General features: G+C 45.9%; 1 protein-coding gene across 3 annotated transcripts in view; it reads right to left on the reverse strand.

Annotated features, from left to right (window-relative positions):
- LOC122811374 (proteasome subunit beta type-7-like) overlaps positions 1–27539 on the reverse strand; it is a 271817-nt gene that overhangs the window by 177772 nt on the left and 66506 nt on the right. For all 3 annotated transcript variants that reach the window (XM_044083180.1, XM_044083181.1, XM_044083182.1), the window contains exon 3: positions 635–732. In XM_044083180.1, the coding sequence (XP_043939115.1) occupies positions 635–732 (98 nt within the window). The remainder of the gene's footprint in view (positions 1–634; positions 733–27539) is intronic.

The following is a 27539-nucleotide window of genomic DNA, read 5'->3' on the forward strand; positions in this document are numbered from 1 at the left end:
TGCGCATGTGTGTGTGTGTATGTAAGGATGGGTGCTAGGCTGGCAACTTCACACTGTAAAACTTCACTATCAAGCATTCTGCAGACTGTGGTGACCCCTAATGGGAAAAGTTAAAAGGAGAAGAAAAAGTATGTAATATCTGGTCCCTGTCACTTTAGATAGACTTGCAATGGGTGACATGCAAACTCAAGAGGAGCCATTTTATATATATATATATATATATATATATATATATATAAACAAGTTTTTTTGTTTAACTAAAACAAGACTTATATAGATTTTTAGGCAGTATTCTGCTTTCTTATTAGGAAGCAGTATTTCCTATACTGAAAATATTATGTTTACTTGCTTTCCAAGACAAGTAGAAATTATAAGTAGGAATGCTGAATCAATAGGTACACGCACATTGAAAGCTGTGAGAATAAAAGCCTAGAACTGGTGGACAGATGTTTGCTGTACCATTTCAAATTCACAAGCCTAGTAAAACACATTAAAAATGGGAGAGAGACTGAATTAATTAAAATAACTGGGAAACCATGTGAATGTTACTAATCCCACTTCTTGTGTAAAATACTTTATATAACACATGTGTTTCTAAAGGAGTGGCCTGTTAAGTTTACTGGTAGACACTTACTAGATGTTAGGTGTGATGTAATGAATCTTGATACAATTCTTGTTAGCAACAACCATGTCATCAGTGGCCCTTGTATCTGATCCTAGGATGACACCATCCTAAAAGAAAAAAAAGATGGCAGAAATTAAAAAAAAATCTTATTATGAAGTCCAGTGAATATGTTGCTTTTAAACACAGAATAAAATTTAGATCAGTTACTCAAAGTACTAATCAAACTGCACTACCAGTATAACAGTTCATTATGGCAAAAATACTGCCACAGATTATATATAGGTGAACAGATTCATAAGTATATACTAGGCTAACAACAATCAGGGCCTTTATAAACCTAGCCATGAAGTCCAACCCAATTGTGTGCCTATGTATCATGGGTGTTTATTAGGAAGAGTATGCTAGCTAAGAAGTTTTTAGATGTTATTGTGTGTGTGGGGTATGTTAGCATGGGCATTAATGTCTGCCTCGGCCCATCAGAGACATGAGGGCCAAACCCTCTATGAATATCTGATTTCCCATCCAATGGTCTAGGTTACACTTAAAAAGGATTAGGGATAGACTCTGCTTCACATTGATTGGTACCCTGCCCCAGAGCATATCTTTCCAGTATGTCTTAGATGTCACAAGCAAAATTTAAATCCTTGGATCTAGTGGTTGTGATACTGTTTATTTTGTGGATTTGTAAAAGGTCCATCAGAGCGGGATATGAGGATGCCTTTATGTCAGGCAGACATCTCCTGACAGTTGCCTGTAGGAGACAAAAGTATAGAGATGAGGCTTAAAGGTGATTGATATAGGACAATGGGTTTATATACACTAAGAACACAAATTTCCAACTGTTAGATGCAGACACCAACTCCAGAAAGGAAGCCACACAGCGCTGGTATAAAGAACACCATGGACATAAATTTATTTAAGCTCACATATTCATGATTAGCTTTTCATCCAAGTCACAAAGCAGACTTAATCAAAATGAAATTACAACAGCCCAAAGAACATTTATATGTCTAATTGGTAAAGTAGTTCTCAATTAACTAGTTAATGGTAAAACCTTAGAAATCACCAAACTCAAGTTCGTATTTTTTAAAAAACATATAAAAATAAAAATAAATGTGTAAGAACAGGGAGATATATATGTGTATATATATATATATATATATATATATATATATATATATATATATATATATATTACACAAAGACTTAAATAAAAAAATGTTGATGGGCAAATTCAGTATTTATAAAGTGTATGAGAATATCTGAAAGAATATGTGCAAAACATCATTTGAATCAATGTAAAAAATATGCATTGTAAAAGTCCATAGATGTGTAATTGTATATATAAATATATAAATATATTATTATGTAACACATAGTCTACATTATTTGTATCAACAGGGTTTTATTCTCAATATAATTTATTGTCTCTTTGCTTCAATTCTGGTATTATTGAATTGCTATTATTGATGTCTGGAAAATGGGTTGCTTCTAATCATACTTAGTTCTCTCAATTGTATGTAGTCTTTCCCTGGACCACCCCTCGGGTTATGAAGTATTTTCTGTAAAATGATGAATAAAAAGTGTTTGAACCCAAAACATGTTACAGAATGTCTGTGCATTGTTTTGATTGCATTTTAAAGTGTTGTAGTTATGTTTGTATATTTGCCTTTTTAACTGCCTCTCCGTTTTTACAACATAGAAGGCTGGACAGGAACAGCAGATGGCTAAATATACTAGTACATTCATTGTACAATTCCTGTCTTGTGCATTAGCAATAGATTTTAAACTGTAGTTTAATTGGACCTGCTGGCACTCAAGGATATACTGGGCACAGCTACCACATGTTTTGTACCTTTTTGATTTTCTTATTTGTTTCACTCATTTCTATAATTTTTTGTATTACTTACCCTTTTGTCTGCAAACATTGGTCTAAGTCCTACTATATCCTTTAATTTTTCATCACTAGTTAAAATGCATCAGTATCTATTAATAATGTTTTTAACTACATTAGACCCTATGTTATACTGTAGGGTGAAGGCCCTTGTAAAATTACTACCCCTGGGCTTCAGAAATTGCTCTTTTGGTTCCTTCACCATTATCAGTACCACTCTGCAAAGCCATGACATTTTTACCTTAAGTCAAACCTATGGTATATTGGGTATCTAAACCAGCACCTAGGGGTGGAAAATACCTTTCCCCCATTCCTTGGAAATCTCTTCAATGGTAGTTCTTACTAGGTGCCAACCTTAATAACTGTTTGAGAAAGTGGTATTTCTATAAATGTTAGAGGAGAAAGCATTTTTTTTATAATAATTTATAGAAAGCCCACTTTCTCAAACTGTTATTTGCTTTGCAATAGTGCCCACCCCTTTACACAAAAAAGGAGGCTTGTCAAAAGCCAGGTTGTTAGATTGGCACACATGACATAGAAAAGGCTAAGCTAGAAAATATGTTTTTGGAGTGGCATTACCCTTGGTACCTAGTAAGAACTATCAGTGAAGAGATCTCCAAAGAATGGGGGAAAGGTATTGTCCACTCCTAGGCGTTGGTTTAGATTTCCCATATACCAAAGGTTCGACTTAAGGTAACAAAGGCATGACTTTGCAGAGTGTTACTGAGAATGGTGACGGTACTGATAGAGCAATTTATGAAGACCGAGGTAGTAATTTTACAAGTGTACTTACCCAGCAGTATAACACAGGGTCTAATGCAGTTAAAGACATTAATAGATATCAGTGCATTTTAACCAGTGATGAAAAATTAAAAGATATACCCCAGGATTCACGAAGCCTCCGTGTAAGAGTTACAACTCTTACACGGAGGCTGCAGTTAAACTGAGTGATGTCAGCATGCTCTGCATATTCATGAGAGCATGCTGAATCACACCTAAGTCGAACACGGCCGTGTAAGACAGTAGGGGGCGTGTCCGCAGGCTGAGCCCTGCAAGCCGACACGCCCCCAGAAGTCTAAAAGCGCCCAAAGTACACACCCACAACAGAGTCCACGGAAATGTGAATAAACACAACACAACACATGCCCCTACAGACTATTAAACACAAAAGAAATATAAATGTACATGTCATATTTTTTTTTAATTGTAAAGATGTTTAACCGTGAGTGCGCTCGTTTGCGCGGGCGTGCCCGTAGCGCAGCTACAGTAAGCAGTCAGTGGTAAAGCAGATAAGAACTACATATGCAAAATAAGCCAGAAAGCAATAGCGAAGCGGTAGAGATGCCGGCTGCAGAGCAGGCATTCATGGTTCGAGCCCCCACAACACAAATTTTTTTTTTCTCAAAATAAGCATGAAACAAGTCTCTGAGACATATATGTACACATAAAACCAGAATATATGTAAAATTCAATGTAATAGCCTATTTATATTGAATAAATGTGAGCTAAGAAATGAATATAAACTGCCAGATATGCCCATAGCTGAGCTACAGTTCAACAGAGTGAGGTTATGTGCCCGTAGATAAGCATAGGTTTAACTGGTGCAAAATGAGTGCCTGTAGACGAGCAGTGGTTTACCATGCTAAATATATGTGCCCCTAATTGCGCTAAGCGGCATATGCGTGCCAATAGCCAAATGAGTGTTAAACCGGCGTACCCCGTTTGCGCGGAACTGCGCACCGCGCAAACAAGCTAAACGACGGGCAACGGTGAGCAAGCCGTATCCAAAATGCCTTTACACAGACACACCCCTCAACATGTCTAGACAGTCATGAAAAATAAAAAGCAGTGGCCAGGTTCGAACCCAGAATGCTATACACCATAGTCAAGGTACAGAACCACTAAGCCATGACAGCAGTTCCTAGAAATGCAATATTAGCTCATATATAGGAATGAACACAAACTACAGCATGACAATGCAGGTTCACTGAAGTTGATACAATTCCAAACCGGCCAATCACAGATATGCGGAAACCGGACTATATAAGCCCCATAGGCGGGAATACACAGCATAAACGATTGTAGAACAGACCTGCAGTTAGAATGTCAGGTGTAGGTGAGGGTAGTCGCTTCCGATCGCAGAGGTGGGGTGTTGAGGAGTCCAGGTACATGGCCTGGCTCCTAGTCCACAACCATGAGGCCCAACTCATGCAGGGCCAGGTCCTTTGGGGAGCATAAGGCTGAGGCGTGGGACCAGTTGGCTCATGAACTCACCAGTGCCACAGGAATTCCTAGGACAGGTGAGCAGGTCCGTCACCACCATGCGGACCTGAAGAGACGTAAGCAGGACCAACTGAACCGTTGGATCCAGGAGGCCCGGCAATCACCCAACGCCCCACCACTGAGTAAGTATAAATTAATTATGTTAGTAGAAAGTTAAACTAACTGAAATCATGGAGATGTGTATTCCAATATTACTTCATTTATATTACAGCTGCAGGTGTCCGTTCTGCGAACCGCAGAGCCTATGCTGATAGGCTGGTGCGGCTGCGCCACCAGGCACGTCAGTAATCCACTACTAGTAACTGTAAAGATATATAAATGTATGACAGTTAGCATAAGAGTGCAGTGTAGCCAGGAAGGAATTAAATCTGCAAGTCACAGAGTGTGAAAGTGTATGCAAGTATTGCCTGATTACAACAGTTCCCAGCCTGTAAGTTGAAACTAATCATGAGACTGTCCAACACATATCTGTAAATCAAACTGCCCTGCCTGTAAGAAAATAGTACACAAACTGCAGCAGCAGGTAAAGTATAGCTGCAGAAGAGGATGAATCCACCTGTGTGAGATATACTTGTGGAAGTACTGAAACATGACAGAAGTGAGAGTGCTGGAAAGAACTGTAATAAATTCTGTTAAAACATGTCACTAAAGCCTAGAAGTACCAGTCTGAATAGTAACATAAAGCAAGTGAGAGAGTGTGAGAAAGTGTCAGGAATACAGCACTACAGTAGTAATAACCCCTGAATAAACTATACTGCAGTCAGGACATAATTAAATGCATGTGAGACCCAAAACCAAACAGAAATATCAGTTCAAAGTGTTGCTGCATGTGGAATGTGTACACCAAGATCTGGATATGCTGCTCCCAGTCTGAAATATGCAGATAGGATGACTGTCAGATATCCCAAACATCCACACCTGTCCACAGTTATAGAAAGAACAGTTAACAGGAGATGTATCTGCACAATTTCGATATGACTTGTGTATGAACAGCAATAAAATGTAGACTGATGTTGCAGTAACAGTCCCATCTGCAAGGTTAAGTAGTTAACATATAGGACACTGTAGTCAGAACAGTAGTGTGTATATAACTGTAGCTATTAGAAATGTACAGCATATGTGGTTGTATTGCAAGGTGTTAATAATATGTCTGATTTACCCCATCCTCTAACCATCTATAACCCATTCCACGCGTACATGGTATGTGCAATCACAATTACCACCCCTGGACATCTGTCCTGTTGGGTCATATATATTTGCATGTCTGTTGATGCATCCGCCCTGTTCATACATCCACACCTGATGGTCTGTTGCCATCAATCAACCCTGCATGTTGTTGGACTGTGTATTACTGTTGAAATTATGCATGTGCTATGCACGCTGTTCAATGGTGTGAATAACTGGGTGTGTGGTTAATGGGAATACTAATGCATGCTGTTAAAACTAACTGTGAATGGTATTTATATGTCACTAACCCAAACTGTCATGACATAATGCAAAACATAGAACGACAGGGAAGGCGGGTTCCGGCGGACCCACCTCTCCCACCTCAGCTGGCGAGTGCACCTGGCACTAGTGCCGAGTCCGGACCCTCCTCCGGTGGCCCTGTGCCACCTGCGGGTGGAAGCGCTGCAGGGGACGGGGCTCACCCCCCCTCTGCAAGTGTGGCCGGAGGAGATCCACCACTCACCCTCCGTAGCGTCCGGACTGTGGTGCGTAGGGAGATTCGGGACTCTGTCCTCGAGCCCCTACGCCAGCTCGAGGCACAGGTGGTGCAGCTAACGGGCATGCCCGTTGCCCCGCCTACACAGCCCCCAGCACAGCCCCGTCCTGGGCAGTGAAGGAACAGTGGCAACTGCCTATGGGTGGGGATATCAGTTCCACTGTTGCCATCTGTGGGCTCATGGGCTCTGGACATCCCAACCTCCGTCCCCGTCAAATGTGTAACCCCCCCACACGTGTCATACACCGCCCCTGTATGCGTCTTGTTTCTCTTGTCTGTTAACCTACCCAACCTACCTCCCCAGCTGTACCGACTACCTTCACCTGACATACCACTCTCACCTGAAAAAATAAAAAAAAAAAGGGCACTCTGTACCCACAAAAAAATTACGCCCCATACATAGCTGCCCATTCCACACATGTCTACTGGACATGGAACCCATCAATTCCAATTGGCTGTACAACAGGTATTATTGTTGTCCTGACACCTCTCTCAGGGGTGGAAGGTTTCAAATGCCACACCAAATTACATACATATGCACAGCTGTTGCTGCTGAAGAAATGGGCAGCTATGGGCCTTACCTACATCCCTCCTGCACATCCCAAGCTTGTTTCCCTACTGTCTTACCCTCTTTGTGACCCCTTTTTCACCACTTTCCTGTCTCCCCGTTTTCTTTTCTTTCAAAGAAAATAGCGGTGTCAAGAGTAAGCACGTTTAAGCGGCTGTAAGCGGGTGTGCACTTGTGTGCGCGGAGCTAACCGCCAGTGCGCATGCGTGAGCTCCGCGCAAACCAGCGCGAACCCGGTTACAACTGCTTAAAAGTGCCTTAGGCACTTTGATTGACAGGTCCTGTACTCAGTTCAAAAGAAAAAGAAAATCCCACTGTGAGTCCCGAACCCAGGACCTTGGCAACTATAGTCTGCATGTCTTACCACTAAGCCATGACTCTTACATAGAAACATTGTGCTAAAGTTAATATATCATTTAACAGTAGGAATGAATGTAAAGGGAATATAGATGTGTAGTACACAAAGCATGTCATTTAGAATCACAAACAAAACTGGTGGATTTCCATAATAGTAGTGTGTGAACAGAAACAGCCATGCTATTTGGAAGCTAGTAGGTAATAATGTCACCATAGCACCTTGCAAGACATACACATACTCACAGCAGGATAAGCACTGCCCATACCCCACAACCTCTTACAGGAACACATCCGGACCAAGTAATAAAATATGTGGAGCAAAGGCCCAAAACCAGGGACACATTACAAATGAAGTTACAACAAATGCAGACAGTTCAGAAAGTAACAGGGTCTACACCTTGTGGGATGTTTGGAAGGGTATGTAGTCTGGACCCTGAATGTTCGTCACCACATTCTGACGTGAGCCCAGACTGACCTGCCAGATAATGGTGTGCATGAGATAATGACCAAATTATGAGGCAGACATGTGGACAGCCTGCAAATATCTGTACACATGACGGGTCCAACACCACCATATTTGAATAGTTAAGAACCTAGACATAGCACCAGTGAATGTCCTACAGGGCTGCCCCACAGACCCCATGTGAAATGTACAAACAGTAGGCAGAAAGGTGTAACACATGCAATGGTAACTATGGAGTCCGGAAAGTATTCACCACTCGCATGTCAGAAAAAGTGTAGTAATACCTATGCCCATGCTAACCCACAGTCACAACTGCAGCATACCAGACATATTAATGGGTGCACCCCACTGATATGTACCATTCCATGAGGCACATAACTGGTGAACCTGAAAGCCTCTGGGGCCTGCTCAGCAGCATACCCACATATGCTAATAGATGTCAAGGCCCACACCATGGCCAGACCACACTGCATGCTGTAACACACTAGCAGATATAGCAAGCATTCCAGGGTGTGAATGTACATGGGAAATAGGAAAGCTACAGCAGCACACAACAGTCAAGACACCTAGCAGGCACACCAGTACAGACAGTAAAGGGCAACTATTGAAGATGTAGCAACAGAGTGCAAGCAAAGGTGAAAGGGAAGCACACACACACACATGCAGACATCAACAATAGTAGTAGTTGTTAGTGTACATACACAGTCAGTACAGGAAACCGGAGAAATGAATGGAGGAATGTTAACCCACAACCCACCGAGTAAATTAGAGATACCAACCTTTACACTCACAGAATGTTGTCCACAGCATAACAGCATGGTCCCTGCCAGTAACATCTGAAAGGGCTACGCCTATTTCACACACCCTTTTATAGCACAGTTCTGAAATCACAGTGAGAACTGCAATCAGTCCACAACAGGCTGCATGCAATTAGCAAATGCTGGCTAACAATTGGTGCAGAGGCCATCACATGGGCATATGCAGATACCTACAAAAGTATGCTGTATTCCATGTCCACACATGCAATCATTACATTGCACCCGGAGAGAGTAAGAGAGACAGAGAGACAGAGAGACAGAGAGAGAGAGAGAGAGAACCACACCCAGAACTAGACTGCAACTAAGCAGACAGACGGGAATCCCCAGCAACAGCTACCTGGAAGCTGCAACTGTGAATTGGAGCAGCAGGACAGAGAGCCAGACAGTAGCAGACACAGCTGTGACAAACACAGGTACTGTAAAGTAATACTATCAAGGTGTACATACTGTGAACCCTCCACATGTGTTATTGGGCTGTATCCATATGTATATGAAGATGTGTAATGGGCAGGGGATATACAGCACCTATCAGTGAAGGCTGTACATACAGTTGTATGTGTGAGCATCTATGTGCACATATATATGTCGTTTGCTTGTAGGTTGTACTGCCATGTCCTAATTAGATTACACAGCTATGTATGTTTAGCAGTATGTTAGTGTGTGTATACAGTAAGGTAGACATATATGCTGACATACCTGTCCAACATATGGCTATGTAGTTATGTCAACATATGTATGTGTATATATCTTATATGTATATATATACATATGATATGCATATATGTATACATACATAGAGAGAGAGAGATGTAGGACGACATAGACAGATGCTGATAGAATATTGTAGCGACATATTTATGTAATGCACACATGCAGAGATAGATATATGTAGATACATATACATAGACAGACTGATCTGACCACCTACAGGTATGATTGTATATGCTGACCTGCAACACAGCCTGCCCCCCCCTGTCCCCCACACCCCTCTGCCCCACATCTACAGCAGAATATGTACATCAATATATATATATGTGCAAATGTATACAGACATATGTACATATATACATAAATAGACATATAGACATATCTTAACACATATATATATATATGTATAGAGAGAGAGTGAGAGAGATGTATACAGAGCTGGAGTGAGGCACATGTGTACAGATGTATTGCAACAGGTGCCTGGTGGCAAAGGCACGGAGTGAACACCGGTGTCACATCCGGAGTATCATACCACAGTCCAGATCACCTACACAGTAAACCACCATATAAATGAGTGTCTGCCCACCACTGCATGTGTCAGGGGTCGTCAGGGCCAGACATGTGTACAATAGTGGCCCCAATGATAGTCACATTGGCACACTATCCTGGAATAGCTGCACATGGTATGTGTCCGCACACATGGCCAGTCAGGCATGGACATGTAGGCCGCTGTACCCCCACAGTACATAATGGATGCCATGGTATGGGCCCACACGACAGCAACAGATATGGAGAAGGACACAGTGACATGTACAACACGGTGACATTGCACCCAAACACAGTACCATTGCACAGTGACTGTCAACACCACAGAGTACACATATGCTGCCCACGTACAGGTTACCACCCACAGATGCACATATGGAGGTCACACCCATGACAGATGTCCAACAGGCATTGTACCACCACCCACCATCCACAACCTACCTGTCTGCTGTGCGTCATCTGTGCCACTGCAATAGTGTGCACATGCGTGGGTACGGGTTCAAACCCACAGACAGGACACACCCTGCAACAAACCACACAGTGTTAAGATGCGAGACTCCCCAGGTGTACATGTCACACATACCCCTGCTGCATGTTCCTCAGATAGGTAATATGCCATATGTGTCACCCTGTGTAACTGTGTGACGGCAGCAGGTACCATCACACCACATGTGTCACAATGGTCAGGTTAGCAGAACAGTATGCTGCTGTAGACACGGGGACATTAGCATATTGTATAGTATTGTATTACAATGTCATGTAATGTGTTGTTTTGTATTGGTATGGTGAGGTGCCTCCTGCATGGAGTGTAACCAGTGGTGCTGTCGCCAGTGTACAGGTACATACCCTGTAGTCAAGGTAGTGTAACATAGCACCTCTATATGTGTGTTCAGTGCATGTCAGAGGTTATGTAGCATGCAATTGGGGATACCAGCAGGACCCGCCCATGTCGTAGTCTGCCGACCTGTGGGTGTCCCCACCTGGACATCTGTGATGACCTTGAGGTTAGGGTCAGCAGGATAACCATGCCCTGATACAGGAGGGCGGGGTGACACCTGCACTGACCCTGTCCGCCACAATGTTGTCTAGCTGTGGTGTTGGTGAGATATGTGTAGTGTACTACCCATGGGCATAGAGGATGGCTCCTGACCAGGCCGCTAACATAGGTCAGGTAGGCCTCCTGGTCATCTGCAGTATCACGCTTGGCCCCACTCAACATTGCCCATGTAGTCAGTGTGATGGGAAATAGATCCTTACCAGTGCTGCTCAGACATACCCTCCCTTCAGAGACTGATGCTCTGTCTTGCAGTAGCTTACATCAACTGTAATACAATCAGTATATGGCTGGGGTTCACCGGACAGGATGCTGTCCCTCTGTGGACAGTGTCCTGGCAATATATGGGAATGCATGAGCCATGCGGTCTTGGAGATGTCTGTAGAAAGCAATTGTGTAGGGGTCAGCATTGTGGGTTGTCTCTGCCACTGGCCTAGTGGGCTGTAAGTATACCATATCACTGTTACAAAGTGTAACGTCTGTATCTGTAATGTTGTGCACTGTAGCCATCTGTGCTGGTGGTGGAGGTGGGATATGTATATCCAGGGCAAGCAGGGTGTGGTCAGTCCACAGTAGTCGCCGATGTACGCCAAACAGTACCTAGACACAAACCCCTAGAGTGGGGAGGTGCACCTCACCTGAATTGGTGTTCTGACTGCTGGTGTTCGGTAGTATGTCGTGACGTGAGCCAGGTACTGTACAACAGTTGCTGGCCGAGCACTGATACCTGACCATCTACATGTGTATCCACCAATAGACAGACAGATGCTACATATGTGGGATATGTGGTATCATAACAGTCAAGTAGCATGTGTAGTACGTGTGCCAAGGTTTGCCGACATAGATTGCTGATACCATCTTATCTTTTTCCACAGGTACATGGCCCACCCCAGACATCCTACATACTCTGTGGCAGAGGATGAGGAGATACACCAGAGCCTGGTGCGGGACTATGCAACACTCTTTTCCCGCACCAGCCAGAATCAGCAGGTGAGGGCTGCACTGTGGCAGGACCTTGTCCGTCGGGTAAATGATATAGGCATGCATAATAGGACATATGAGCAGGTACATCATCACTGCAGTGATTTGATTAGACATGTCCGTCAGCGTGCATCAGAGCTGTACCGAATACCTTCACCTGACATACCACTCTCACCTGAAAAAAAAAAAGGGCACTCTGTACCCACAAAAAATTACGCCCATACATAGCTGCCTATTCCGCATTACATGTCTACTGGACATGGAACCCATCAATTCCAATTGGCTGTACAACAGGTATTATTGTTGTCCTGACACCTCTCTCAGGGGTGGAAGGTTTCAAACGTCACACCAAATTACATACATATGCACAGCTGTTGCTGCTGAAGAAATGGGCAGCTATGGGCCTTACCTACATCCCTCCTGCACATCCCAAGCTTGTTTCCCTACTGTCTTACCCTCTTTGTGACCCCTTTTTCACCACTTTCCTGTCTCCCCGCTTTCTTTTCTTTCAAAGAAAATAGCGGGTGTGCAAGAGTAAGCACGCTAAGCTGCCAAGCGGGTGTGCTTTGTGTGCAGCTGAGCTAACCGCCAGTGCGCATGGGAGTCTGCCAAACCAGCGAACCCGGTTACACTGCTTAAAAGTGCCTTAGGCACTTTGATTGACAGGTCCTGTACTCAGTTCAAAGAAAAAGAAAATCCCACTGTGAGTCCCGAACCCAGGACCTTGGCAACTATAGTCTGCATGTCTTACCACTAAGCCATGACTCTTACATAGAAACACTGTGCTAAAAGTTAATATATCATTTAACAGTAGGAATGAATGTAAAGGGAATATAGATGTGTAGTACACAAAGCATGTCATTTAGAATCACAAACAAAACTGGTGGATTTCCATAATAGTAGTGTGTGAACAGAAACAGCCATGCTATTTGGAAGCTAGTAGGTAATAATGTCACCATAGCACCTTGCAAGACATACATACTCACAGCAGGATAAGCACTGCCCATACCCCACAACCTCTTACAGGAACACATCCGACCAAGTAATAAAATATGTGGAGCAAAGGCCCAAACCAGGGACACATTACAAATGAAGTTACAACAAATGCAGACAGTTCAGAAAGTAACAGGGTCTACACCTTGTGGGATGTTTGGAAGGGTATGTAGTCTGGACCTGAATGTTCGTCACCACATTCTGACGTGAGCCCAGACTGACCTGCCAGATAATGGTGTGCATGAGATAATGACCAAATTATGAGGCAGACATGTGGACAGCCTGCAAATATCTGTACACATGACGGGTCCAACACCACCATATTTGAATAGTTAAGAACCTAGACATAGCACCAGTGAATGTCCTACAGGGCTGCCCCACAGACCCCATGTGAAATGTACAAACAGTAGGCAGAAAGGTGTAACACATGCAATGGTAACTATGGAGTCCGGAAAGTATTCACCACTCGCATGTCAGAAAAAGTGTAGTAATACCTATGCCCATGCTAACCCACAGTCACAACTGCAGCATACCAGACATATTAATGGGTGCACCCCACTGATATGTACCATTCCATGAGGCACATAACTGGTGAACCTGAAAGCCTCTGGGGCCTGCTCAGCAGCATACCCACATATGCTAATAGATGTCAAGGCCCACACCATGGCCAGACCACACTGCATGCTGTAACACACTAGCAGATATAGCAAGCATTCCAGGGTGTGAATGTACATGGAAATAGGAAAGCTACAGCAGCACACAACAGTCAAGACACCTAGCAGGCACACCAGTACAGACAGTAAAGGGCAACTATTGAAGATGTAGCAACAGAGTGCAAGCAAAGGTGAAAGGGAAGCACACACACACACATGCAGACATCAACAATAGTAGTAGTTGTTAGTGTACATACACAGTCAGTACAGGAAACCGAGAAATGAATGGAGGAATGTTAACCCACAACCCACGAGTAAATTAGAGATACCAACCTTTACACTCACAGAATGTTGTCCACAGCATAACAGCATGGTCCCTGCCAGTAACATCTGAAAGGGCTACGCCTATTTCACACACCCTTTTATAGCACAGTTCTGAAATCACAGTGAGAACTGCAATCAGTCCACAACAGGCTGCATGCAATTAGCAAATGCTGGCTAACAATTGGTGCAGAGGCCATCACATGGGCATATGCAGATACCTACAAAAGTATGCTGTATTCCATGTCCACATGCAATCATTACATTGCACCCGGAGAGAGTAAGAGAGAGACAGAGAGAGACAGAGAGAGAGAGAGAGAGAGAGGGAGAACCACACCCAGAACTAGACTGCAACTAAGCAGACAGACGGGAATCCCCAGCAACAGCTACCTGGAAGCTGCAACTGTGAATTGGAGCAGCAGGACAGAGAGCCAGACAGTAGCAGACACAGCTGTGACAAACACAGGTACTGTAAAGTAATACTATCAAGGTGTACATACTGTGAACCCTCCACATGTGTTATTGGGCTGTATCCATATGTATATGAAGATGTGTAATGGGCAGGGGATATACAGCACCTATCAGTGAAGGCTGTACATACAGTTGTATGTGTGAGCATCTATGTGCACATATATGTCGCTTGCTTGTAGGTTGTACTGCCATGTCCTAATTAGATTACACAGCTATGTATGTTTAGCAGTATGTTAGTGTGTGTATACAGTAGTAGACATATATGCTGACATACCTGTCCAACATATGGCTATGTAGTTATGTCAACATATGTATGTGTATATATCTTATATGTATATATATACATATGATATGCATATATGTATACATACATAGAGAGAGAGATGTAGGACGACATAGACAGATGCTGATAGAATATTGTAGCGACATATTTATGTAATGCACACATGCAGAGATAGATATATGTAGATACATATACATAGACAGACTGATCTGACCACCTACAGGTATGATTGTATATGCTGACCTGCAACACAGCCTGCCCCCCCCCCTGTCGCCCACACCCCCTCTGCGCCCCCCCCACATCTACAGCAGAATATGTACATCAATATATATATATGTGCAAATGTATACAGACATATGTACATATATACATAAATAGACATATAGACATATCTTAACACATATATATATATATGTATAGAGAGAGAGTGAGAGAGATGTATACAGAGCTGGAGTGAGGCACATGTGTACAGATGTATTGCAACAGGTGCCTGGTGGCAAAGGCACGGAGTGAACACCAGTGTCACATCCGGAGTAGCATACCACAGTCCAGATCACCTACACAGGTAACCACCATATAAATGTGTGTCTGCCCACCACTGCATGTGTCAGGGGTGGTCAGGGCCAGACATGTGTACAATAGTGGCCCCAATGATAGTCACATTGGCACACTATCCCTGGAATAGCTGCACATGGTATGTGTCCGCACACATGGCCAGTCAGGCATGGACATGTAGGCCGTTGTACCCCCCACAGTACATAATGGATGCCATGGTATGGGCCCACACGACAGCAACAGATATGGAGAAGGACACAGTGACATGTACAACACGGTGACATTGCACCCAAACACAGTACCATTGCACAGTGACTGTCAACACCACAGAGTACACATATGCTGCCCACGTACAGGTTACCACCCACAGATGCACATATGGAGGTCACACCCATGACAGATGTCCAACAGGCATTGTACCACCACCCACCATCCACAACCTACCTGTCTGCTGTGCGTCATCTGTGCCACTGCAATAGTGTGCACATGCGTAGGTACGGGTTCAAACCCACAGACAGGACACACCCTGCAACAAACCACACAGTGTTAAGATGCGAGACTCCCCAGGTGTACATGTCACACATACCCCTGCTGCATGTTCCTCAGATAGGTAATATGCCATATGTGTCACCCTGTGTAACTGTGTGACGGCAGCAGGTACCATCACACCACATGTGTCACAATGGTCAGGTTAGCAGAACAGTATGCTGCTGTAGACACGGGGGCATTAGCATATTGTATAGTATTGTATTAGAATGTCATGTAATGTGTTGTTTTGTATTGGTATGGTGAGGTGCCTCCTGCATGGAGTGTAACCAGTGGTGCTGTGCGCCAGTGTACAGGTACATACCCTGTAGTCAAGGTAGTGTAACATAGCACCTCTATATGTGTGTTCAGTGCCTGTCAGAGGTTATGTAGCATGCAATTGGGGATACCAGCAGGACCCGTCCATGTCGTGTAGTCTGCCGACCTGTGGGTGTCCCCCACCTGGACATCTGTGATGACCTTGAGGTTAGGGTCAGCAGGGATAACCATGCCCTGATACAGGGTGAGGGCGGGGTGACACCTGCACTGACCCTGTCCGCCACAATGTTGTCTAGCTGTGGTGTTGGTGAGATATGTGTAGTGTACTACCCATGGGCATAGAGGATGGCTCCTGACCAGGCCGCTAACATAGGTCAGGTAGGCCTCCTGGTCATCTGCAGTATCACGCTTGACGTCCCACTCAACATTGCCCATGTAGTCAGTGTGATGGGAAATAGATCCTTACCAGTGCTGCTCAGACATACCCTCCCTTCAGAGACTGATGCTCTGTCTTGCAGTAGCTTACATCAACTGTAATACAATCAGTATATGGCTGGGGTTCACGGACAGGATGCTGTCCCTTTGTGGACAGTGTCCTGGCAATATATGGGAATGCATGAGCCATGCGGTCTTGGAGATGTCTGTAGAAAGCAATTGTGTAGGGTCAGCATTGTGGGTTGTCTCTGCCACTGGCCTAGTGGGCTGTAAGTATACCATATCACTGTTACAAAGTGTAACGTCTGTATCTGTAATGTTGTGCACTGTAGCCATCTGTGCTGGTGGTGGAGGTGGGATATGTATATCCAGGGCAAGCAGGGTGTGGTCAGTCCACAGTAGTCGCCGATGTACGCCAAACAGTACCTAGACACAAACCCCTAGAGTGGGGAGGTGCACCTCACCTGAATTGGTGTTCTGACTGCTGGTGTTCGGTAGTATGTCGTACGTAGCCTGGCAGGTACTGTACAACAGTTGCTGGCCGAGCACTGATACCTGACCATCTACATGTGTATCCACCAATAGACAGACAGATGCTACATATGTGGGATATGTGGTATCATAACAGTCAAGTAGCATGTGTAGTACGTGTGCCAAGGTTTGCCGACATAGATTGCTGATACCATCTTATCTTTTTCCACAGGTACATGGCCCACCCCAGACATCCTACATACTCTGTGGCAGAGGATGAGGAGATACACCAGAGCCTGGTGCGGGACTATGCAACACTCTTTTCCCGCACCAGCCAGAATCAGCAGGTGAGGGCTGCACTGTGGCAGGACCTTGTCCGTCGGGTAAATGATATAGGCATGCATAATAGGACATATGAGCAGGTACATCATCACTGCAGTGATTTGATTAGACATGTCCGTCAGCGTGCATCAGATATCCACAGGCAACAGGTCGCCACAGGTGGTGGGGTGGCTACACATCCCCCACTCACCAGACTGGAGGTACTGCTCCTGAGTGTAGTGGCTCCAGTCCACCCGCAACAGCAACATCAGCAGACATGTGTCATGATGGAGGCTGGAGCCGCACAGAAGCAGGACAGTGAACGTGCAGGTAATATGTCTTATGTGTAGTTGACTGTTGAGTACACTGGTAGTTAATGCATGTGTGTGGTGTGTCTTTTGTATGTAGCTGCCACCATAGTATATAATGTGCAAGCGCGATATCCGCAGTACTAGCTGCAGACCTTTGACAGGCGACTGTTGTACTCCTGCCCTGTATCATACCCAGTAACATTGGCACAGTTGTGCCCACTAACATTAGTTTCCTCATGTCTGCAGGACCCTCCGGTATCACTGCAATGCAGCCTATCCATGCTGGTGAGTGTCTATTTACATTACCTGTAATGCTGTTGATAGTAATAGTACCTTACGGAACGCTTAGTGGTGCCCCTGGTGTGCATGTAGGTGTGTCACTGTCTGTGTGTTGATATCACGCATACAGAGTACTGTTCAATTGTGTGTAACTGTGTGCATGTGTGCATGTGTGCACCTGTGCATGTGTGCATGTGTGCATGTGTGCATGTGTGCACCTGTGTGCATGTGTGCATGTGTGCATGTGTGCATGTGTGCATGTGTGCACCTGTGCACGTGTGCATGTGTGCATGTGTGCATGTGTGCACCTGTGCATGTGTGCATGTGTGCATGTGTGCATGTGTGCATGTGTGCACCTGTGCATGTGTGCATGTGTGCATGTGTGCATGTGTGCATGTGTGCACCTGTGCATGTGTGCATGTGTGCATGTGTGCATGTGTGCATGTGTGCACCTGTGCATGTGTGCATGTGTGCACGTGTGCACGTGTGCATGTGTGCATGTGTGCATGTGTGCATGTGTGCACCGCTGGTAGTGTGTAGACAATGTCAACTGTGTTTCTTGTTTCCTTCCCACAGGTTCTGTTGCTGCTCTGGTGTTATCTAGCAGGGAACCTGAGTCAGGTGCCATGGGTACCGCTACTGATGACATTGGTGTAATGGCACAGGACGGTATGCCAGGGTCCGCCATTGGTCTGCCAATTGACAGTACACAGCTGTCGACCCCATCCATGCGCACAGTTATCCTGCCAATACACCCCTTGTCACCACTGTCCCTAGGTGATGGACAGCATACAGTGGGCATTGACCAGGGTAATGTGGTATCTGCGGCACTTGCATCCCCACACAGCAGCCATGGGCATGGCCCAGAGATGGTACCACACAGACAGATGTCCAGGGTTCTCGTGGGAGCATCCATGGGCGCATTGCCCCTGGCAGACGTGCCCACAGAGGTCTTACAACCTCGGCTATGTTTCGACTGTCATGCAGGCACAGTCACGTATGGAACGGTACACCAGACAGGGTCTGAGGGAGCTGGCAGCATGTCGCACAGCCATGACCGACGGTATGCGTGACATTGCGCCGCCATCCGTGATTTCACCAACGTCGTAGACAGACGCTGTGGGGACATATTACACCAGCTCCACAACTACATGCCCATGAGCCAGGGCGATGGTGGGCGGTTGCGTCGACGTGGCGTATGCCAGCAACCGCAGCAGCTGGCAGTCGGCGCGCGACAACAGGGCGCGTCGCACCGTAGTGCCAGCAGCAGCCCCAGCAATGCTGGGTCTGTGCTGTCATCAGACCGCCCCAGAAGGCCACGTGCGCGTGGCCCTGGCCAGGCCCGTCAGGGCTCTGTGTCCAGTCAACGTACACCTGCTTCCGATGACAGTACCCAGTCTGGGTTGGTACCGGATACGGTCCGTAGCACCCCTGCAAGGCACAGGTACCGTGTCCGTGGCCAGAGACACTGATCTGTATGACCTGGCAGGTACAGTCCGTGGCTGTCCACAAACACCAGTATATGGCAGCCATGAGGTGGCACTGTGTGCATCCATACACACATGCAAATTGACAACACCTAGGGCTACCGCATACTCGCACACACTGCATCAATATTGCCCCACCTTCTACTGCTGTCCCTCACCAACACACATACACATAAATGTCAATTGGTGGTATGGGTGGCTGGCCAGGCATACCGGGTTCACACCCTGTGCATGTGATGAAACTGTGCCACCTCCTGCATTCTGTAACAACTGTGCAGGTACAGGTTAACATGTTGCTGATGCACAGGGTGACCTCATAGATGTGTAGTAATAGTATCATGCCGTTAACAGTACTGTGTGCTGAATTAATTGTGGGTATATCACAGCATGCCTGATGCAGTATTGGTGTGATTGTCATGTCCTGTTGTCTACACCCATGGTAAGTACCATAGTGTAGCATCTGCACATGTTGGCATACTGGTGGTAATGCTGTCAACAGCAGGCTACATACATAGGTAGCACAGGGGATGTGTAATGCATTTATTAATACACAATGGTGGACATGTAAATTGCAAGTGGCATGTTGCCCACACTAGACTCTGCAATGCAGATGTGTGAGGATGTTGTAATGTGTGCAGGACTACACAACCGGTACAGGACACACAGGAGCACAGTAGCACTGCATGCACACATCTCATAACATGCTACACAGCACCAACACACATCACTAACTGTCACAGGAGGGAGGGTCCCCATATATGTCAGGGATACTGTGGTGGCAGGCCAGGGAGCATACATCCTTCTAAGTATGGCACCACTGGGAGGAGGCTCGGTGTCTGTTATTTGATGTGTAGTACTGCAGGTATGGGCACATGGGTTTCTATCCAGTTATTGTACATCCGGACAATACATGCATGTTCCATACACTTGTGTGCACTGAGACTGGACCCTCGCCATCTGACCAGTGTATCTCCATGTACATGTGCATAGCACATGCATATTTGCAGTGTTACCCTATGGTACTGGTACAGCTTGTTTGTTGTACAATGGACTACGTGGAGCCCTGTTCACTGTATCTTTGTTTGCATGCATGTTTGCTTGCAATTACCCTGGAATACCAAACACACCTGCAATGCATGGTAATACAGCTTCTGTGGACTCCTAGTGCCATCTGCATAGCCTACTACTTGTATGGCCATGTCCCACTTGACAGGTTGCCACTGTTTGACCTGTTCACATGTACATTGCCTGTGACACAGTGCATATGACCTGCCTGGCATGTGTCCACGTGAGCAGTCGTATATGCTACTGCTAAGTAGTCACAGGCACTACACCTTCACACATTCATCTCCTGTTGAACTACCTGCTTTGCTAGGGACAGCCTGCACCTGTCACCCCTGGCCTATCAGATGTTGGCCAAGCCTCTTGCTACCCCCATAGTGCCTATGTTACACAGGGCTCACATGACAAACCCACCTTCATAGGTATCACAGGGGATAGGACACTAGGAGCAATGCTACCCAACGCCAGATGACTACACCTCCAGATGCATGCACCCAAAACACTCCTTGGCATGGGAAACATCGATAGCTGTGCAGTGACTGATGCCTGGTTCAGGGATACTGAGGGCACACCAGCACTACCGGGTATAACCCGGTTGATTCCTTTGCTACAGTCACCAAGGCCAATGCCGAGGGGAAGGTGGTTCACACAGCCTACCTGGACCATGCAAACGCCTTCGCAACAATACCCTGCTTGGGCATTCTAGGGAAGCTCAACAGCTTAAATGTAGGCCCCTATGTCACTAGATGGATTGCACAGTGGCCCAAGAACAGACCCACATGGTTAGCATTGCTGGAGCCATGCCAGACCCCATAACAGTTACAGGTTGTGTCCCAGAAGGCTCAGTCCTGGGACCCTCTTGTTTGGTACATGTTTATTGGGGGTACAGGCCAACACGGATGAACTGTGGCTGTCCAAATATGCAGATAACTGCAAACTGGACACCATAATCGACTCCCCAGCTCACACAAGCATCTTCCAATTGGGCATCATAGCAACAGACAACTTGTGCCAGAGCCATGCCCGGCTGCTGAACAGTGTGTAGAAGGGGTATATGCATCCTGTCGTCTGTTCACCTAGTTGCCAAAAGGGACATTTCACTCACACACACCAACCCCCTCAGCCGAAAACACACACTTGCCAATTGCAGGATTCAAACCCCTATCTGACTGTTATGACACGTGGGACAGGCACATTAGCAGAGCACGCTATTTGCATTTCTGGGGGTTTTCCCTTCTCCTGCTATACTTATAGGGTGCTGACATCATCAGTGTTTAGAAAAGGGGATGGGCATCCTGTAGTCTGTTCACCTAGTTGCCAAAAGGGACATTTCACTCACTCACTAACCCCCCTCAGACAAACACACACACTTGCCATTCGCAGGATTCAAACCCCTACCTAACTATGTTATGACACTTGAGACAGACGCATTAGCAGAGCGCGCTATTCGCATTACTGGGGGTTTTCATTTCTCCTGCTGTACTTATAGGGTGCTGACATCATCAGTGTTTAGAAAAGGGGATGGGCATCCTGTAGTCTGTTCACCTAGTTGCCAAAAGGGACATTTCACTCACTCACTAACCCCCCTCAGACAAACACACACACTTGCCATTCGCAGGATTCAAACCCCTATCTAACTATGTTATGACACTTGAGACAGACGCATTAGCAGAGCACGCTATTCGCATTACTGAGGGTTTTCTTTTCTCCTGCTGTACTTATAGGGTGCTGACATCATCAGTGTTTAGAAAAGGGGATGGGAATCCTGTAGTCTGTTCACCTAGTTGCCAAAAGGGACATTTCACTCACACACTAACCCCCCTCAGACAAACACACACACTTGCCATTCACAGGATTCAAACCCCTACCTAACTATGTTATGACACTTGAGACAGACGCATTAGCAGAGCGCGCTATTCACATTACTGAGAGGTTTCCTTTCTCCTGCTGTACTTATAGGGTGCTGACATCATCGGTGTTTGGAAAGGGAATGTGCATCCTGTAGTGTCTTTTTCCTATTTGCCAAAAGGGACATTTCCCTCACACAGACTCACACACATACCAACCTCACACACAGACACACACACACGCACACACACACACTGAGCACTTGCAGGATTTGAGCCCCTACCTAACTATGTACTGACACTTGTGAAGGACGCATTAGCAGAGCACGCTATTCGGATTACTGGGGAGTTTCATTTCACCTGTTGTACTTATAGGGTGCTGACATCATCTGTGTTTGGGAAGGGGAATGTGCATCCTGTGGGGAGGCAAACACCGAGCACACTATGGCTGGCTGTCATTCCCTAGGGCAGACAGCCTAGTGGTGACCTCTACACCATTATGTTTAATTGTCAAATGCACATTATTTGTTGCTGATAGACCGTTTGCATATATTTATTGCCATAGCATTCCCTGTTGGTATGAACAACCTCTGCATCTGTGGAATCTGTTTGCATATGGGAGGGATCCACTATATCACGTATGTCTCTGTAGTCATTTAACTGTGTGCACTGGGCAGACTGCTGTAATGTGGTTGGTTCCTGGCATAACACGGAACAATACCGGATATGTGTGTCCCACTGCTAAACCACGGTATGGACTAAGTGTGTGAGCATGCCCAGTTCAGCCTTCCCATGGCATGTTGTCAAAGTGTGTGAGCATGCCCAGTGTGATTATTCCATATGTTGGACTCTGCAGACCGCCACATTTGTGGATGTGTGTGATCTTCACAATCTAAGTGTGTGAGCATGCCCAGTTCAGCCTTCCCATGGCATGTTGTCAATGTGTGTGAGCATGCCCAGTGTGAGCATTCCATATGTTGGACTCTGCAGCCCACCACATTTGTGGATGTGTGTGAACTCCACAAACTATCACCCGTTCATGGTTGTGGGTTGTGTGTCATGTTGTGTAGTTACTGTACAACTGCTTTGTGTGTGTACACAACAGGGTTATACTGTGCCTGCAGTGTTTGCATGGGATACTTTGCATACAGTTGTCAACATCCTTTCACACTGACCTAACACTGTAGTACTGTATAGTGTACTGGCAGTACTTTGACTGTGGTGGACAGTAACCTGGGCTTTACTGCTATCACTGCTTTACATTTCGATAGTGGGCACATCAGCCTGGTTGGGGCCAGTTGTGTACATCTGACCATGTTGCATTCTGTTCAGATATGTACTACCTACACCAGGCTTATCCAACATTGTTAGTGTATTCCACAACATAGGTGTACAATTGCAAACACTAGCGATGTGCCCTAGTCCATGGCTCATGCAAGTTGGAGAGTGTGTTTGTCCTTCAACACACATTGTAAGGGGAGTTTGCCATGACATATGTCATGGTTAGTATACTGTGCCTCTGTCTACCTGTGACATGACAGTGAAACCCAGGATAAACCTACCATCTCCCGTCCACCCATCAGGATTCCTATTGTGGAAGATTGATAGGTGACTCTATGGGTAGCCTGTGCTGAGGGTTCACTCATGGGTGGGAGTGGCTTCTGTGTTATGGATCACACAGTACCGCTTGTCCTATGCACGGCAGTGCTGGGGTTCAGGTCTGTCATGTGCATAGCTCACTGCCATTCAGATTGTACTATGTGCAGCATTTTTATTGATGCCAGCAACACAGGCAACACATGGCATGTGTGTAGGCTGATTGATACTCCTGATGAGGTACTGTTGGGGACTTTACAGTTGATGGAGGTGTCTGCTGAGGTACATCCCACAGGGGCTACTGTAGTCGATTGTACCACTGATGCAGGGGGACTTCAGAGCCACAATGACCTCCCCTTATGTAGATCTGACAGCCTTCATGATTAGGTGGGTATATGGTGTGTTTCTGTAGACACTACAGCACATGTTTGTCCAGTGCAGGATATCTATCACCCTGTGTCCCCAGGTCTCTCATTACATGTTAACTACATAATGGGTTAACACCTATGTGGTAATTGGTGGGCACTTACTGTATATCCACGGTGGTTGACTATACACATTTCTGCACTTAGCTTGCTGACATAGCTATGGCACCAGTTGTCTGTTTCTATGTGGCCCTTTTGTGGGATGCATGTGTCAGCTGGTGGATCATATGTGGTGAGCGGTTTGTAGTCCTCTGCAAACATGTTAGGACACAGTCCTTCCATGTTTGCCTGTACCTATGGGACATATATACCAGACGAGGGAGATACCAGGTCCAAGCCTTGTGGGATGCCAGTTATATCTGGTTTGTAGTCTGACATGGCTGAAGCATGTCTGACCATGTCTGTTCTGTACTTGGTCTGGTTTGCAACCACTCTACTGACATGTGGGTTTATATTTACACTGGTGAGCCTATCTATACTGAACATGTAGGGTATTGTATAGAAGCCTTTGCAAGGTCCAGATACACTGTGTGGAGCACATTGCCCTCATCAATGACCTTAATGACTGTTTCAATTGAGTCCAACATGGTTAGGGGCAGGATCTGCACTTGAGGAGGCCACACTGGGTTGGGTCCGGTGTCAGTAGGTTCCCAACATCCATATGTCTGTGGTACATGCTGCTCCTTTCCATAGCTGTGCAATCTGGGCTTCTCAGGATTCTGGGGTAGTACTGTTCAGTATCCATTCAGGCAACACCTTTGTTGAGAAGGACCACTGTTGCTGTACACTGCTCTTTGGGTACATATTCTGTGGTACGGCTGACATTGAGCAGAAGTGTGGTTTGGCATTCCATTCATCTTAGACTCCATGTTGCACTACGCCCAGGTCACCATCTCATACCATTACTGCTGTGTGTTTTGCTTTGGAGATGTTGTCTGTTACCTCAGCATCTGCTATGTCAGGGGGCCAGCAGTCTGCTGGGATAGATATTCTGCATACGTGGGGGTGTGGGGGTTTGCACTGCACCTGTCGGGATGTATGTTGGCAATATGTGTATGTGTTTGTGGTATTTGTGTGATTCAGGGCATATCTGTGAATCCACAACATGGCTCCTACCATCAGTTGTGTAAGCCTTGGGATTATTCTTCATGTCCTGTACAATTTGTATCTACATAGGTTCATAGGTTCATACTAGGCTATCCACCCTGGGCATTTGTTAGGCTAGCCAGAGTGTGTGTGGCTTTTGAGACCCCTTGCTATCTGGATATTATGGCCATGTATTATTTGCTTAGCTGTGCCTCTGTCTGGACATGACACAGTGAAGACCCCCACCATAACTCTACAGTCATCCATCCACTTGGCAGGATTCCTGTTGAACAGTGTCAGTGAGGGGCTCTGCCTAACATGGGGTGGGAGTCTGGTCCAGGGTGTGTGTAGCCTCTGGGTTATGTATCTGTCCCACCAGCACATCCTATTTCATTATGTGTTGGGGTTGACATCTCTCACTCTCGCAGCTCCAATGGATATGTGTTGTCTGGGGTGGAGCATGTCCATTACTCCTGTGTTGGGCATGGCCTCCTACAACAGGCATGCAATGCCTCTGTGTGGGCAGTCTGCGACTGGAGTCAGCTGGGGTGTCTACGGCCTAGCAGCATATGAGATATATGTATGACACTTTATCCTCTTGGTGAGGTACCTTTGCAGTCTTCCTAACTGCTGCAGGTGTCAGGTAAGGTAGATCCCATATGAGGCATTGTACTGGATTATGGGTGTGATTGGGATAAAGTATAGGGGCACAGTGACCTCTGTTGCCATAGATGTGACTCCTTTCCTAATACAGTGAGTGTCACATGTCGACAGTCTTCCTAGCCACATTGGCAATGTGGGTGTCACATAACAGGTTACTGTTCACTTGTGTCCCTTGGTCCCTGGTTACTCCTTCCATACATAATGGTTTACCACCTATGTGGTATTCCGTGGTACCTTGTTTGGTATTTGGTGGGACATTCATACTGTCCAGTGTCTTCAGGACGGTTGGGGGGGGGGTTATTGTGTGTGTGAGTGCGGTCTGTAGCATACTACAGACTGCACAGCAGTCTTGCCTACAGTTAGTTGCACGTGGGTGAACTCCACTGCCTTGTGCATTGTCAGTTACCTGGACGTATGGGTGTCTGTGCTGCCTATGGTTACTCACCTCCTTTTATGTAGTGTTCCAGGTTTAGGGGCCATGACACATGGTACATGGTATAACCTGGTAGTGCTGGTGTGCTGTCAGGAGCCTTGCAGCAGGTTTCTGTCACTGCACAGACATCGATGTTCTCTATTCTGGGGATGGCCTCGAGCATGCATATTGGGGTGTACACATCTGGCATCGGTCAGCATTTCCCTTATGTTTCTTCCCACTTATGTTTTCTCGGGTGGTGGGTCAGTCTTTTCAGCCTTGCCTACTAAAGGCTGTGTGGAGGTGGCCAAGGCCTTATCCACTATTCAGACGCCCAGGGGTAACAGGTGCAGGCCATCCCAAGGGCGGCTGCATGGCTTGTCAAGCATGACATCCCAAGCTGACAGACATTGGATCCCCTTGGAATGACACCAGTAAGTGTGCTACTTGCTATGACTGATCATTCCATGTTTCTACTGTGGCATTATTCTTGGTGAGGGTAGGTTGCTGCAAACGGTGAGTGTCATACCAGCCTGGACTACATAATCAGATAGCTCATCTGTGTCTCTTTACATGTAGTCTAGGGCAGGACATCTCGGGTCATTCACACAGGCATGGACTATGACTGCATCATATTTCTATTTGCTTTGGAGTGACCTTCATATTACTGTTATGTGGCATATTGTGGCGGCCTACAGGCAGCTTACTGTACCCTTTCCTTTGTTCAGTTCGCTGTGCAGGACAGCAGTGTGTCTGACTATGGCGTCACCTATTACAACTGTATCAGGCATGTTGTTTCTCCTTCTGGCCTGTGACTGTTTGGCTCACCAGCTTTGTGTGCTATGTGTTGCATGTGCTATGTTTGGAGGCTGTTTCATTGGGTGTCTGCTTTATTGGCCTCTGTTGGTGTGCTGTGTGTGTGATATCTGCCTCCGGGGATGTATTTCTGTGTTTATGTGTTTGGTTTGCAGTTGTGATAGGTCTATGTGGGTATGTGTTTGTGGTGTGTGTGGTTACCTTCTCCTACTGACTTGTTTTAGGTGT

The sequence above is a fragment of the Protopterus annectens genome, chromosome 9.part0, assembly GCF_019279795.1.
Source record: "Protopterus annectens isolate FY-2018-M chromosome 9.part0, PAN1.0, whole genome shotgun sequence".
Taxonomy (NCBI): domain Eukaryota; kingdom Metazoa; phylum Chordata; order Ceratodontiformes; family Protopteridae; genus Protopterus; species Protopterus annectens.